Source organism: Sapajus apella, unplaced genomic scaffold (assembly GCF_009761245.1).
Source record: "Sapajus apella isolate SASKATOON/1434 unplaced genomic scaffold, GSC_monkey_1.0 scaffold726, whole genome shotgun sequence".
NCBI lineage: Eukaryota > Metazoa > Chordata > Mammalia > Primates > Cebidae > Sapajus > Sapajus apella.
The window spans coordinates 19957-30875 of record NW_022437652.1 but is presented as its reverse complement, the minus strand read 5'-3'; the positions used below and the strand labels follow the sequence as shown (position 1 = coordinate 30875).

Genomic DNA, 10919 nt, shown 5'->3' with positions numbered 1-10919 from the left:
ACATTTCAACTCACATTTTATAACCAGATTATACACATAACATACCTGTTGTTACCCTAAGTGATTCAGAATAAGATTATAAAAAATAACTGAATTTCTTTTTCCTGATTCTACAGGTTTTCTTTAGAACGTCAGACTTGGGATAAGCTCTTGCAGCACTATCAGCAGGAGGCTGAAGAGATATTGTCCAGGTTAGTTCTATGAGCTGTAAAAACTGTCTTTAAAAACCTATGGAGTTTGATTAGTGTTTATTTCAGTTCTATTAGCACAAATTGAAAGATGAATCCTTTCTCACAGGCCAATAAGCTCATCAAATTCTGTAGTGTGTATTAGCACTCTTTGACCATAAATGGGAAGTGAGTGAGAGGAAGAGGAGTTGGTGTCACAATTTTCAGTACAGGAACACAATTGATTCTGTTCTGTGTCCTTAGCTACCATTTCATATCCTGGGGGAGACAAGCACATCTCTACCTTGTACCTGGCAGCCTGGGGCTGGGCCAAGAACAGTAATCAAGAGGCTTCAGTGAGCACATGGCCTTTGAGCTGCAGATTTGGGGGATGCCCTTGATTAGGGCCTTCTTGGAGACTGAAAGACATGAAAGGGGGTGATGGAGGAGGATGTGAGGAAAGAGAGGCTCTTTGAGTCTTGAAGGTAGAGGAAAAGTGGGAAAGTGTTAGGTGATTTTTTTTTTTTTTTTTTGAGACAGAGTCTCCCTCTGTTGCCAAGGCTAGAGTGCAGTGGCACCATCTCAGCTCACTACAAACTCCACTTCCTGGATTCAAGCAATTCTCCTGCCTCAGCCTCCTTAGTAGCTAGCATTACAGGCAGATGCCACCACGCCTGGCTAATTTTTGTATTCTTAGTAGAGATAGGATTTCACCATGTTGTCCAGGCTGGGCTAGGTGTTTTTTTGTTGTTTTTTGTTTGTTTTTTTGATCTGTCACCCAGGCTGGAGTGCAGTGGTGCAATCTCAGCTCATTACAACTCTACCTCCTGGATTCAAGCAATTCTCCAGCCTCAGCCTTCTAAGTAGCTGGGATCACAGGCATGCTCCACCATACCTGGCTAATTTTTGTATTTTTAGTAGAGACGGGTTTCGCTATGTTGGCCAGTCTGGTCATGAACTATTGGCCTCAAGTGATCTGCCCATCTTGGCCTCCCAAAGTGCTGAGATTACAGGCGTAAGTCACTGCATCTGGCCAGAAAATGATAGATTTTGATTTAGTTGAACATTAAGCCAGTGATTTTAAGCTTTTTTTCAAAATAGAATCTTGGCTAGAATCCCAACTATAAAATGTTAGTCAAAACCTTAATTGCAAAAGTGGCCTCTCAGTAGAGGAGGGTTTTGAGGAACATGGTTTGGAAAAACTTCCCCAATCCAGGTAATGATGGTTATCAATTACTTTATTCACTTCTTACATATTCTATTTATGAAAATAGATAATGTGTAAGATGCCAGTTTAGGATAAAAACTTTTGTGTCAAAGTTTGTAGTTTAAGAGGAATGGTTCTGGAAGCAGACTTTCTCTGTTCAGACTCTAACTAACTTTCCTTAGTTTGTGACCTGGGGCAATTCGCTTAGTCTTGAATGAGCCTGAGGTTCCTCATTTGAAAATGGGGATGATATTAGTACCCTCCTTATTGAGTTATTGTGAGTGTCAAATGAGGTTAAATGGCAAGTGCCCAGCAGTATCTGGTACCTACTTAGCACTCAGTAAATTGTTGTTATTAAAGGGTCATCATCAGTTTTCATGAGCTCTCAGTCCTGTTCGCTTATTTTAAATAATTCAGGTAGGCCAACATGTTTTGGTAAACAATTGTAGGCACTGACTTTAGGATAGCAAGCTTTGGCTTCACTCTCTCCCAAGTATAGTCCTTCTGGTATATGGACCTTACTATTAGGTGGATTCAACTGACTGGAAATTTCCAGCATTTTCTGGAGTCTGGAGTTTTAAAAACAAATACTAGATAATTGTTTCAGAACTTCTTGTTAAGAAGAGAGCCTGTAACTAACGTAGAGTGGAGAAATATTGATTAAGCTTTATAGGGTAATCTTTGGTATCTCTTCCAGAAAATGATTACAAAATTGCTCGAAAGTTCTTTTGTTTTGTTTTTAGAGGATCAACTGAGGCCAAAATTACTGAGGTCAAAGTGGAACCTATGACATATCTTGGGTCTTCCCAGAATGAAGTTCTTAATACAAAGCCTGACTACCAGAAAATATTACAGAACCAGAGCAAAGTCTTTGATTGTATGGAGTTGGTGGTAAGTGGGCTCATGTTTATTTGGTTGAGTTATCCAGCTTTGCCACCTTGTAATCCTTGGAAATTAAAAGACCTAGGGAACATATATAAGTGTAAGTTGAATAAGTATATTCAACTTTACCTTGGGAAAACATGGAGAGACAATTAAAAAATAATAAATGGAATATATGGTGGTAAATGCTGATGAAGCAGGGTAAGAGGGATAGACAGTATAGGGAGGTTAGTGGGTTGCTATTTTATATAGCAAGGTTTTTTTTTTTGTTTTTTTTTTTTTGAGGCAGAGTCTTGTTATGTCACTCAAAAAAAAAAAAAAAAAAAAAGTGCAGTGGTGCGATCTCAGTTCACTACAACCTCCGCCTCCTGGGTTCAAGTGATACTCCCGCCTCAGCTTCCCAAGTAGCTGGGACTACAGGCCCTCATCACCACGCCCAGCTAATTTTTGTATTTTTAGTAGAGTTGGGGTTTCACCATGTTGGCCAGGCTGGTCTCGAACTCCTGACCTTGTGATCTGCCCACCTCAGCCTCCCAAAGTGCTGGGATTACAGGCGTGAGCCACCACGCCCGGCCTATAGCAAGGTCATTGAAAGCCTCTCTGAGATACCATTTTAACAGAGACTTGAAGGAAATGAGCCATGAGAACATTTGGGGGAATAGTATTGTGTCAATCCAAGTATTAACACCAAGCAGAGGGCATTCGAAAGGGAATTCAAGGAGAGTTTATTTTCAAAAAGGCTAAATAGAAAGGTATGAGTATTGGAGAACCACAAGGGTTAGTGGAGTAACCTGGGGCTTATAGGCATCAGAGCTCTTTCTTCCCCTAGGCCTGAAAGTGAGGAAGGAGTAGCAGTTATTGTAGCACCTAATGGGAGAAAGTCACATAGCTGATTTGAGAGAGCCAACTCAAGATAACTCATTCAGCTCCTTCCCACTTAGGCATTCTGTTGGTAGAGGTTACATGAGTCAGCCTCCTGGAGCATAGAGCAGCCTGGAGAAGAATGCAGTGTGGCTTTGGAGGAACAAACAGAATATCTGGCATAAGCATTCCAGGCTAAAAGAACAGCAAGCCCAAAGCTCCTGAGCAAGAGCTTGCTTCATGGGTTTGAGGAACATCCAAGAAGCCATGGACCCTTCCAGCTCACAGCTGTCTTTTTTCTACAGGTGGATGAGCTGCAAGGATCCGTGAAACAGCTGCAGGCCTTTATGGATGAAAGTACCAAGTGCTTCCAGAAGGTGTCAGTACAGCTTGGTAAGCTTGTCCCTTGAGGGGACCAGTTTGGGCTATTTTCCATCTGATAGCCTTTGGGATAAAAACTGCCCTTCAAAGCCTATGGTCCAAGAGGGTAAGACCTAGGCGTGGTGATTTGTTTTTCTCCCCACAATAAGTAGTATGTTATGGGTACTCAGAGTTGATAGGAAATTTCTAGATGGAAATTCTACAGAAGCACAGTAAACTGAGAATTAAATCCCCATGAAATATTTTGTTGCTTTTGTAAATCCAGGACTTAGGAAATACCCACCCATTGCTTTTTCTCTCTTTATTTCTCAAGAATCTACTAACTGACACTGACATTACTCCTCTATAGCTTTTCCTGGTCTCCTCCCATCCCTAAATTATTTGTTATGCGTATCTTAATTTTCTTTCCTCTTTTTTTTTCTTTTTTTAGGCAAAGTCTCACTCTCGCTCTGTCATCCAGGTTGGAGTGCAGCGGTGCAGTGACTGCACAGCTCACTGCAGCCTCAACCTGGTAGGCTCAAGCAAGCCTTTGACCTCGGGTCCCCAGGGTAGCTGGGACTATAATTGTGCACCACCATACCCAGCTACATTTTAAATGTTTTTGTAGAGATGGGGTCTCCCTGTGTTATCCAGGTTGGTCTTCAACTCTTGGGCTCAAGTGATCCTCCTGCCTTGGCCTCCCAGAGTGCTGGGATTATAAGTGTGAGCCACTACACCTGACCATCTTATTGATCACACTGTATTGTGATTATAGTGGTGGCTGGCTGGCTGGCTTTCTTTCTTTCTTTCTTTCTTTCTTTCTTTCTTTCTTTCTTTCTTTCCTTCCTTCCTTCCATCCTTTCTTCTTTCCCTTTCTTTCCCTCCCTCCCTCCCTCCCTTCCTTCCTCTCTCTCTCTCTCTTTCTTTCTTTTTTTCTTTTCTTTGTTTCTTTCTTTCTTTCTTGTTTTGAGACAGTCTCGCTCTGTCGCCCAGGCTAGAGTATGGTGGCATGATCTTGGCTCACTGTAACCTCCGCCTCCTGAGTTCAAGAGATTTTCCCACCTCAGCCTCCCAAGTAGCTGGGATTACAGGCATGTGCCACCATGCCTGGCAGTTTTTGTATTTTTAGTAGAGATGGGGTTTCACCACATTGGTCAGGCTGGTCTTGAACCCCAGTCTACAAGTGATCACCAAGTTTGGCCTTCCAAAGTGTAGGGATTACAGGCATGAGCAACCTTTTTTTTTTTTTTTTTTTTTTTGAGATAGGGTTTTGCTGTGTCGCCCAGGCTGGAGTACAGGGGTGCAGTCATGACTTATTACAGCCTCAACTTTCTGGGCTCCCAGGTGATTCTCTTGCCTCCCATGTAGCTGGAGGATCATGCTAGGACCATGCTAGGCTAATTTTTTAATTTTTTGTAGAGACAAAGTCTTTTTTTTTTTTTTTTTTTATTTATTATTGAGACGGAGTTTCACTCTTGTTACCCAGGCTGGAGTGCAATGGCGCAATCTCGGCTCACTGCAACCTCCGCCTCCTGGGTTCAGGCAATTCTGCCTCAACCTCCTGAGTAGCTGGGATTACAGGCACGCGCCACCATGCCCAGCTAATGTTTTGTATTTTTAGTAGAGACGGGGTTTCACCATGTTGACCAGGATGGTCTCGATCTCTTGACCTCGTGATCCACCCGCCTCGGCCTCCCAAAGTGCTGGGATTACAGGCTTGAGCCACCGCGCCCGGCCTGAGACAAAGTCTTACTGTGTTGCCCAGGCTAGTCTCAAACTCCTGGGCTCAAGCGATTGATCCCCCCACCTTGACCTCCCAGAATGCTGGGATTACAGGCATGAACCACCATGCCCAGCTGTGCCTGGCTTTCTTACCAGATTGTCATCTCCTTGAGGCCAGAGACTCTTACTTGTCTTTGTAATGCCCTTCCATGTCTAGCACAGTGTCCATACATTAAGTTTTCAATAAATATTATGTTAATTCAATTGAAATTTATTTTTTGACCTCTTTTCTCTGCAGGGAAGAGAAGCATGCAACAATTAGATCCCTCACCAGCTCGAAAACTGCTCAAGCTTCAGCTACAGAACCCACCTGCCACACGTGGATCTGGATCTTGTCAGTGACCTTATGAGCTTTTCTGCCACAAGGCACCCGAGAGGAGAGGAATGGGAAGAGTGCCCCAGAACGTGGTGACTATGTGATTTCTGCCCTGTTGCCTTTGAAGATAACTGGCAGGACTGACTGTAGAGCACTTTGACTTTTTTCAAAAAGTGATGGAATGTATGCATCCAAATGAACATTGCATAGACATTTTTCACAGGAATGTGCAAAATGCTTGAAACCTTAAACTTCTTTTTTGAAATGATCTTCAGATCCAGTGGCTCATTCTTTTATCCTTATCCTGTGAAGATGTTTTTCAGGTTTTGAAACAATCTAAAAGTCATTTAGGGCAAAGTCTAAGGAAACATTTTAGTGGCCAAGTTAGATTCTGGTTGTAAAGGAATGATACTAATTTTCTAGTATAGCTCTGAAGGTGATTTTAGGTAGAAGAGTTTTGAGGCTGGGTGCAATGGCTCACATCTGTAATCCTAGCACTTTGGGAGGCTGAGGCGGGTGGATTGCTTGAGCCCAGGAGTTTAAGACCAGTCTGAGAAATAAGGTGAAACCCTGTCTACAAAAATATAAAAAGCTGGGTGTGGTGACATGTGCCTATAGTGCTGGCTACGCAAAAGGCTGAGGTGAGAGGATTGCTTGAGCCCAGGAGGTTGAGGCTGCAGTGAGCCCTGATTGCACCACTGCACTCCAGCTTGAGTGACAGAGTTAAACCCTGTCTTTTATTTATTTTTTTTTTGAGATGGAGTTTTGCTATTGTTGCCTAGGCTGGAGTGCAATGGCGAGACCTTGGCTCACTGCAACCTCCGCCTCCTGGGTTCAAGCGATTCTCCTGCCCAGCCTCCTGAGTAGCTGGGATTACAGGCACCTACCACCAGGCTAATTGATTCTGTCTTTAAAAAAAAATTGTCAGGCGAGGTGGCTCATGCCTGTATCCCAGCACTTTGGTAGGCTAAGGCTGGCTGATCACCTGAGGTCAGGAGTTCGAAACCAGACTGACCAACATGGAGAAACCCTGTCTCTACTAAAAATACAAAAATTAGCTGGGCATGGTGGCAGATACCTGTAGTCCCAGCTACTTGGGAGGCTGAGGCAGTAGAATTGCTTCAACCCAGGAGGTGGAGGTTGCAGTGAGCCGAGGTTGCACCACTGCATTTCAGCCTGGGTGACAGAGTGAGACTCCATCTCAAAAAAAAATTTAAAATGGTAAAAAAATAAATGAAAATAAAAAAGTTATGAGCATTATTTGCAGCATTGGGATATATATATCACTTCACAAGATGTCCAATTTGAAGGAATACCACTCATTCTCTATGTCCTATTGTATGCAGTGTGCTTCAGTTTTTAATACTGAGTTGACCTAAATCCTGGATTCATGACAAGAAAGGCCTAAGTACTACTATTCATTGTTCTATTTGTTTATAATCTGTATTGTAAAATTTCACATAATTAAAAGCTTTCCCTTGTCTTTGTCTATGTTTTGGGTGTATAAACAATTAAAAAGACAGGGAGGCCAGGCATGGTGGCTCACGCCTGTAATCCCAGCACTTTGGGGGGCTGAAGCAGGTGGATCACTTGAAGTCAGGAGTCTGAGACCAGCCTGGCCAACATGGTGAATCCCTATATCTAATAAAAATATAAAAAATTAGCCATGTGTGGGGGCATACACCTGTAATCCCAGCTACTTGGGAGGCTGAGGCAGGAGAATCGCTTGAACCTGGAAGGCAGAGCTTGCAGTAAGCCAAGATAGTACCACTGCACTCTAGCCTGGGCAAAAAAGCGAGACTCCATCTCAAAAAAAAAAAAAAAAAGAGGAAATAGGATTCTTTGCCAAGTTGCTGAAGTGAGCAGTAGTATTGAGATATACCTGTGCATCAATTACCAGTAGAATACCAACTAGGCCAGGCACTTTGGAAGGCAGAGGTGAGTGGGTTGCTTGAGCCCAGGAGTTTGAGACCAGCCGTGGGCAGCATGGCAAAACTCTATCTACAGAAAATGCAAAGATTAGCTGAGAGTGGTGATGCATACCTGTAGTTCAAGCTACTTGGGAGGCTGAGGTGAGAGGATCAATTGAGCCTGGAAGGCCAAGGCTGAAGTAAGACATGATCACACAACTCCAGCCAGGTGAAATCCTGTCTCTACAAAAAATATAAAAAGTTAGCTGGGAGTGGTGATGTGTGCCGGTAGTAACATTCCAGCCTGGACAACAGAGTGAGACCCTATCTCAAAAAAAAAAAAAAAAAAAATGGCACACACAAAAAACCCACCATCTAATTTATTGCTTATTATGCATCTTATTCTGGCCAGGTATGGTGGCTCACACCTGTAATGCAACATTTTGGGAGACCAAAGTGGAAAGACCACTTGAGGCTAGGAGTTCAAGATCAGCCCAGGCAAGATGTTGAGACCCCCGTCCCTCCAAAAAAAAATCGAAAATTAGCCAGGCTTGATGGTGCGTGGCTGTAGTTCTCATGCCTGTAGTCCCAGCTACTCAGGAGGCTGAGGGGGGAAGATACCTTGAGCTCAGGAGTTCAAGGCTGCCATGAGCTATGATCGTGCCACTGTACTGCAGCCTAGATAACAGCAAGACCCTGTTTCAATAAATAAATCCAGGCAGTAGTGCCATGGCACGCTCATGGCTCACTGGACCCTCAACCTCATGGGCTCAAGCAATTCTCCTACCTCAGCCTCCCAAACAGCTGGTACTACAGGTGTGTACCACCATATTGAGTAATTTTTTTTTTTTTTTTGAGATAGTCTCCTCTGTCACCCAGGCTGAAGTGCAGTGGCACCATCTCAGCTCACTGCAACCTCTACCTCCCAGGTTTAAGTGATTCCCCTGCCTCAGCCTCTTCCTGAGTAGCTGGGACTACAGGCATGCATCACCATGCCCAGCTAATTTTTGTATTTTTACTAGAGATGGGGTTTTACCACGTTGGCCAGGCTGGTCTGGAACTCCTGACTTCAGGTGATCCACCCGTCTTGGCCTCCCAAAGTGCCAGGATTACCGGCATGAGCCACAGTGCCCGGCCTAACTTTTGTACTTTTGTAGGAACAGAGTTTCTCCATGTTACCAAGGCTGGTCTCAAACTGGACTCAAGGTACCCACCTACCTCAGCCTCCCAAAATGCTGAGATTGCAAGTGTGAGCCACTGTGCTCAGCCAAAATGTTTCTTATTCTCTGATCCCACTAAAGGGACAAATCCCATTTCAGTTAAACACCCAGTCATAATCTTAAGTCTTAAAGCTTGGCGCAAGTTCCAGTTAATGAGAGATGACATCTCCTTGCTTTGACCTACATTTGTTCTTTATTCCTTTATATATTTACCGAGTATCTACATATGCCACACACAGTTCTAGGATTGGAGGAAGGGGCAAAGAGCAAAAACACATGGGTTCTCCCTCGTGATGCTCAGTTTGCTGAAGACACAGGGAACAAAAGAGAACTGCAGAAGAGATATTTTAGCTGACTTGGGAAAGATGGAGTTAAATGCGGCAAGTATTTCAGGCAAAAGGAGAAGCAATTTTCAAAGGCTTGAGAAGGAGAGTGGAGCATTCTGGGACGCTAGAAAAAAAAATAGAACAGGAGTGCTGGGCACCAGTAGAAGATTGGCCTGAGACAAGTATAATTGAAAGTCATTAGAAGGCTTCAAGAAAGGGCAAGAGGATCAGAACTTTATTTTTAAAAGATTAGTTGTGGTGTGGGGAAAAGACAGAAGCAAGCAAGGTGTGGGTGTGAGAGACCAGCTAGGTTATTGCAGGAGTCTAGGTGAGAAATGACAGCTTGTGCTGGGTGTTGGCAGTGGATGAGTGGGGTGGGACTGCTTGTGTTGCTCACAGTGTCTGGAACATAAGCGTGTAACCTAGGTGTTAAAAACCTAACTCTGCCACTTATTAACTGTGGCTGAGAAAGTTTTTTAATCTCTTATCTCGAAGGTTGGGAGAATGATAGAACCTCTATCACAGGGATGCTATATGGATTAAATAATAGAAAAGTTTAGTGGTGTCAATATGCTGTAGAGGGTAAAGCTTGAACAATGGGTAGATGATGGAGCAGTTAGAGACAGGAAACCTAGTTCCATTTGGGATACCAAATGGAGAAATCAACTGGTGTATCAAATAACGCAGGTGGAAAACTGGGTGGAGAAATCTGGACTGGAGATAACATTTGAGAGTTGCTGATGTCTAGTTATTGATGACTTGAGAATGAATGATATAGTCCAGAGTAGAGCAAGAAGGGAAAGTTTGGATGACCTCATGGAAAGCCAACATTTAAGAATCAGAAGAGGGCGGGACACAGTGGCTCATGCCTATAATCCCAGAACTTAGGGAGGCCTAGCAGGATTGCTTGAGTCCAAGAATTCTAGAGCAGCCTGGGGAACATAGTGAGACCCTCGTCTATGGTCATTATCTATATCTTAAGAATCAGAGGAATGCTCTTAATTCCCTACTCTTTCATAAGGAGAGTAGTAGAATGGAGAGAGTTGGAGTGAATTTTCATTTTATCCTCAATTTCCTCATCTGTCAAATGGGGATAGATTCTCTCTCTAAAGATGATTATACCCTCCCCCGTTTCATTTATTACATTGTATTGCATTTTTTGCTTATAAGGATTTGTTCAAACTCAAGAAATGTGTTTTGTGTCTTCAACAGCAAAACAGGGTACCACAAAGACAACTAATACTGAGCTCTAAGCATTTTACATACATATTATTATTCAGTCTTTGCTACAACCTTTTAACTTCTCTTTCTGTGTGTGTGACTATAGACGAGGAACTCCGGCATGGAGAGCCTTTAATAATCTAACCAAGGACATATGGATAGTTAAATAGTGGATGGTGAACTAGAACTAATTTGAATTCAGTAAATGTTAACATAAGCCATATAATAAATGGCTGTAGTTAATTAATGTTAGTTTTCCCTCCAACTAAATTTGGTTCAGGAATTGTGCTTGATGAATAATATTATTGCTGCCTTCTGAGATGTTTGGTAATATTTATTTGTTCAATTTGCCTTATTTAAAATAATATACTTTTAGTGGCCGGGTGCAGTGGCCTGTAATCCCAGCATTTTGGGAGGCTGAAGAGAGCGGATCACTTGAGGTCAGGAGTTTAAGACCAGCTTGGCCAACATGGTTGAAACCCCATCAGTACTGAAAAAAAAAATACAAAAATTACCCGGGCGTGGTGGCGTGCCTGTAGGCTCAGCTACAACTGAGTAGGAGGCTGAGTCAGGAGAATCGCTTGAACCCAGGAGGTGGAGGTTGCAGTGAGCCGAGATGGCGCCACAGCACTCCGGTCTGGCGACTGGAGACTTAAAAAAAAAAAGT

The 10919-nt window shown here is 43.2% G+C and overlaps 1 protein-coding gene across 1 annotated transcript; it reads left to right on the top strand.

The window, feature by feature from the left end:
- Positions 1-108: 108 nt before the first annotated feature.
- On the top strand, positions 109-6312 carry LOC116546259 (kinetochore-associated protein DSN1 homolog; the record flags this gene model as incomplete). Its single annotated transcript, XM_032272574.1, has 4 exons — positions 109-191; positions 2118-2265; positions 3423-3510; positions 5498-6312. Coding segments are annotated over 4 exons (423 nt in total), but the record flags the coding sequence as incomplete, so codon positions are not given.
- Between the last annotated feature and the right edge of the window lie 4607 nt (positions 6313-10919).